Below are 5,000 nucleotides of genomic sequence, written 5' to 3'. Positions count from 1 at the left end.
TTACCCTGATCGTTCATGCTGTCCATGATGGTCATCAGCTTCTTCAGTCGAGCCATGGATTCCTGCTCGTTTCCTTTACTCATGAAGTCTGTACCGAACCCAGGAATCATCCCCTGAACGCACCACAGACAGTCTCAGTAGTGCCTCCATTACAAAGGCAACGACCACAGGGTCACATGACCCCCACCTGAGACACATGACCCCCACCTGAGACACATGACCCCCACCTGAGACACGTGACCCCCACCTGAGACACGTGACCCCCACCTGAGACACGTGACCCCCACCTGAGACACGTGACCCCCACCCCCCACCTGAGACACGTGACCCCCACCTGAGACACGTGACCCCCACCCCCCACCTGAGACACGTGTCTCAGGTGGGGGGTCATGTGACCCATGAGTGAGAGGTGGTGAGTGGTTACCATAATCTGTCCGAAGGGGCCCATCTTCATGATGTTCTGGAACTGCTCGTACATGTCTCTGAGGGTGAACTGACCTGCAGGTAAAAAGGACACAAAGCGTGTTTAGGGGGAGTTATAGGACACAAAGCGTGTCTAAGGGGAGTTATAGGACACAAAGCGTGTCTAAGGGGAGTTATAGGACACAAAGCGTGTCTAAGGGGAGTTATAGGACACAAAGCGTGTCTAAGGGGAGTTATAGGACACAAAGCGTGTCTAGAGGGAGTTATAGGACACAAAGCGTGTCTAGAGGGAGTTATAGGACACAAAGCGTGTCTAAGGGGAGTTATAGGACACAAAGCGTGTCTAGAGGGAGTTATAGGACACAAAGCGTGTCTAAGGGGAGTTATAGGACACAAAGCGTGTCTAGAGGGAGTTATAGGACACAAAGCGTGTCTAAGGGGAGTTATAGGACACAAAGCGTGTCTAGAGGGAGTTATAGGACACAAAGCGTGTCTAAGGGGAGTTATAGGACACAAAGCGTGTCTAGAGGGAGTTATAGGACACAAAGCGTGTCTAAGGGGAGTTATAGGACACAAAGCGTGTTTAGGGGGAGTTATAGGACACAAAGCGTGTCTAAGGGGAGTTATAGGACACAAAGCGTGTCTAAGGGGAGTTATAGGACACAAAGCGTGTCTAAGGGGAGTTATAGGACACAAAGCGTGTCTAAGGGGAGTTATAGGACACAAAGCGTGTCTAAGGGGAGTTATAGGACACAAAGCGTGTCTAAGGGGAGTTATAGGACACAAAGCGTGTCTAGAGGGAGTTATAGGACACAAAGCGTGTCTAGAGGGAGTTATAGGACACAAAGCGTGTCTAAGGGGAGTTATAGGACACAAAGCGTGTCTAGAGGGAGTTATAGGACACAAAGCGTGTCTAGGGGGCTAAAGGAAGAGAAGTGTGCAAGAACAATGCAAGAACATTTCTCAAGTAGAATAAACATAAAGGAAGTGGAGTTTCTCACCGTGTTTCAGTTTGTCGATCAGTTCCTCGTTATCGTCCAGTTTCAGTTCGTTCACTCGGTCGATCAAACCCTCGATGTCTCCCATTCCTGAAAGAGGATGAAGAGTTACTGAAGGTGAGATCATGAGAGCCTCTTCATGCTCACTGTGTCCTCTCCTATCTCCTTCCTCCTCTTCCTCCTCTTCCTCATCCTCCTCCTCCTTCCTCCTCCTTCCTCCTCCTTACCGAGCAGTTTGCTGATGAAGGGCTGAGTCTTGAAGGGCTCGAAGTCGTCGATGTGTTCTCCTGTTCCAATGAAGATGATGGGACTCCTGGTGGCGGCCACACTGACAGGAAACCACAGAAGAAGAACAGCTTCAGCTCACAACACTGACAGGAAACCACAGAAGAAGAACAGCTTCAGCTCACAACACCGACAGGAAACCACAGAAGAAGAACAGCTCTTACGCGCTCAGAGCTCCTCCTCCTTTTGCGTGGCCGTCAAGTTTGGTGACGATCACCGACGCCACGTCCACTTTGTCCTTGAAGGCCTTCGCCTGGGACTCACAGGCCTGGCCGATGGAGGCGTCCATCACGTACACGATGTTGTCCGGTTGCTGAGGGGACAGGAGACCGTCAGGACCGAGACCGTCAGGACCGAGACCACGACCGTCAGGACCGAGACCGTCAGGACCGAGACCGTCAGGACCGAGACCACGACCGTCAGGACCGAACCGTCAGGACCGAGACCGTCAGGACCGAGACCACGACCGTCAGGACCGAACCGTCAGGACCGAGACCACGACCGTCAGGACCGAGACCGTCAGGACCGAGACCACGACCGTCAGGACCGAGACCGCAACAGCCGGTGCGTTCAGGTACCCACCACAGCATTGGAGACTTGCAGCATCTCCTCAAACAGCGAGTCCTCCTGCTTGTGTCGGCCGCTCGTGTCCACGATGATGATCTCAAAGTTCTCTCCTTTGAACTTCTCCACTCCCTCGGCAGCGATCACCACCGGGTCCATCTCAGTGTAACTGAACACAACACAGGAGTGAGGCAGATGGGGGCGTGGCCTCAACAAAGGAGTGAGGCAGCTGGAGGCGTGGCCTCAACAAAGGAGTGAGGCAGCTGGGGGCGTGGCCTCAACAAAGGAGTGAGGCAGCTGGAGGCGTGGCCTCAACAAAGGAGTGAGGCAGCTGGAGGCGTGGCCTCAACAAAGGAGTGAGGCAGCTGGAGGCGTGGCCTCAACAAAGGAGTGAGGCAGAAGGGGGCGTGGCCTCAACAAAGGAGTGAGGCAGAAGGGGGCGTGGCCTCAACAAAGGAGTGAGGCAGAAGGGGGCGTGGCCTTAACACACAGATGTGAGGCAGCAGGGGGCGTGGCCTCTCCGACTCACCTGCCGTAGAACGGGATCCTGGCTTTAGTGGCGTTCTGTTTCAGCTGATCGAAGGCACCTGAGAAAGAGACCGAAACAGTTACATGCATAGCGTTGAGGTGACTGAAAGGAGGGGAAGTGTAGTGTGAGGTGACTGAAAGGAGAAGAAGTGTAGTGTGAGGTGACTGAAAGGAGGGGAAGTGTAGTGTGAGGTGACTGTAAGGAGAGGAAGTGTAGTGTGAGGTGACTGAAAGGAGAAGAAGTGTAGTGTGAGGTGAGTGAAAGGAGGGGAAGTGTAGTGTGAGGTGACTGAAAGGAGAAGAAGTGTAGTGTGAGGTGACTGAAAGGAGGGGAAGTGTAGTGTGAGGTGACTGAAAGGAGAAGAAGTGTAGTGTGAGGTGACTGAAAGGAGGGGAAGTGTAGTGTGAGGTGACTGAAAGGAGAAGAAGTGTAGTGTGAGGTGACTGAAAGGAGAGGAAGTGTAGTGTGAGGTGACTGAAAGGAGAGGAAGTGTAGTGTGAGGTGACTGAAAGGAGAGGAAGTGTAGTGTGAGGTGACTGAAAGGAGAAGAAGTGTAGTGTGAGGTGACTGAAAGGAGAGGAAGTGTAGTGTGAGGTGACTGAAAGGAGAAGAAGTGTAGTGTGAGGTGACTGAAAGGAGGGGAAGTGTAGTGTGAGGTGACTGAAAGAAGAAGAAGTGTAGTGTGAGGTGACTGAAAGGAGAAGAAGTGTAGTGTGAGGTGACTGAAAGGAGAAGAAGTGTAGTGTGAGGTGACTGAAAGGAGAGGAAGTGGAGTGTGAGGTGACTGAAAGGAGAAGAAGTGGAGTGTGAGGTGACTGAAAGGAGAAGAAGTGGAGTGTGAAGTGACTGAAAGGAGAAGAAGTGTAGTGTGAGGTGACTGAAAGGAGAGGAAGTGTAGTGTGAGGTGACTGAAAGGAGAGGAAGTGTAGTGTGAGGTGACTGAAAGGAGAAGAAGTGTAGTGTGAGGTGACTGAAAGGAGAAGAAGTGTAGTGTGAGGTGACTGAAAGGAGGGGAAGTGTAGTGTGAGGTGACTGAAAGGAGGGGAAGTGGAGTGTGAGGTGACTGAAAGGAGGGGAAGTGGAGTGTGAGGTGACTGAAAGGAGAAGAAGTGGAGTGTGAAGTGACTGAAAGGAGAAGAAGTGTAGTGTGAGGTGACTGAAAGGAGAGGAAGTGTAGTGTGAGGTGACTGAAAAGAGAAGAAGTGTAGTGTGAGGTGACTGAAAGGAGAGGAAGTGTAGTGTGAGGTGACTGAAAAGAGAAGAAGTGTAGTGTGAGGTGACTGAAAGGAGAAGAAGTGTAGTGTAAGGTGACTGAAAGGAGAGGAAGTGTAGTGTGAGGTGACTGAAAGGAGAAGAAGTGTAGTGTAAGGTGACTGAAAGGAGAGGAAGTGTACCAGCTCTGAAGGTGTCAGCACAGATCAGGCAGGTCTTCCAGCCCTTCCTTTGGTAATAATAGGCCAGCTGCAGGAAACAAAGCCTTCAGTGTGACAACAACAATACAAACGACACCGCTAAGAGGGGGCGGAGTCTGTCTACACAGGGGGCGGAGTAATGTGATCTCACCTTGGAGCAGGTTGTAGTTTTCCCACTGCCCTGCAGACCAACAAACATGATCACATTGTTCTTTCCTTTTGTGGGAGTCCAGGCCTTTACACCGGGGTCCACCAGCTAGAAATACACACATTATACAACACATTATACACACTGGTGCATTCACTGTAAACGTATCTTTCCACATTCAATGATAGTACGACGGTCCGACCTTGACGAGCTCCTTGAACACGGCGTGCTGGATCATCCTCCTCTTGTTCAGACCTGAAGCCATCTCCTCCAGATCTATGGCAGCCCTGCAGGGACAACAACCACAGCTGCTGGACTGAACTTGACCAGGGTTAGATGGTGCACCAGGACGCTGGTGTTGGATACCCACTTGACGTTCTCCCTCAGCTGCTTGACCAGCTTGATGTTGACGTCGGCCTCCAGCAGGGCGGCGCACACCTCCTTCAGCATGGCGTTCAGCACCTGAACACAGAGGCGTCTTCAATGTGGACGCTTCATATGAACGATGGACATTCTGCTCCAGAACGTGAACCCGTTTCCTGTTACCTCCTCATTGATGATGGTGGCGTTGCTGAGAGACCTCAGCGCCGAGGTGATCTTCCTCCCGAGGTCGGCGAGCACCATGATGGCTCACAACGAGA

At 51.9% G+C, this 5,000-nt stretch overlaps 1 protein-coding gene across 4 annotated transcripts in view; it reads right to left on the bottom strand.

The window, feature by feature from the left end:
- srp54 (signal recognition particle 54) overlaps positions 1-5,000 on the bottom strand; it is an 11,919-nt gene that overhangs the window by 1,209 nt on the left and 5,710 nt on the right. For all 4 annotated transcript variants that reach the window (XR_011079996.1, XM_068600902.1, XM_068600904.1 and 1 more), the window contains 12 exons: positions 4,906-5,000; positions 4,730-4,821; positions 4,562-4,646; positions 4,363-4,467; positions 4,194-4,260; positions 2,800-2,857; positions 2,289-2,439; positions 1,871-2,019; positions 1,649-1,749; positions 1,425-1,511; positions 425-498; positions 5-113 (listed from right to left, as the gene is read on the bottom strand). The exon at positions 4,906-5,000 is cut by the window's right edge and continues 1 nt beyond it. Coding sequence is in view for 3 of the 4 variants with exons in the window: in XM_068600902.1 (XP_068457003.1) it covers positions 5-113; positions 425-498; positions 1,425-1,511; positions 1,649-1,749; positions 1,871-2,019; positions 2,289-2,439; positions 2,800-2,857; positions 4,194-4,260; positions 4,363-4,467; positions 4,562-4,646; positions 4,730-4,821; positions 4,906-4,983 (1,156 nt within the window). In the remaining variant the exon portion in view is untranslated. The remainder of the gene's footprint in view (positions 1-4; positions 114-424; positions 499-1,424; positions 1,512-1,648; positions 1,750-1,870; positions 2,020-2,288; positions 2,440-2,799; positions 2,858-4,193; positions 4,261-4,362; positions 4,468-4,561; positions 4,647-4,729; positions 4,822-4,905) is intronic.

The sequence above is a fragment of the Clinocottus analis genome, unplaced genomic scaffold (genome assembly GCF_023055335.1).
Source record: "Clinocottus analis isolate CAN_PGR_092001 unplaced genomic scaffold, fCliAna1.0.p SCAF_5, whole genome shotgun sequence".
Taxonomy (NCBI): domain Eukaryota; kingdom Metazoa; phylum Chordata; class Actinopteri; order Perciformes; family Cottidae; genus Clinocottus; species Clinocottus analis.
The sequence above is the reverse complement of the archived record's forward strand: the minus strand, read 5'-3'. Positions and strand labels throughout refer to the sequence as shown.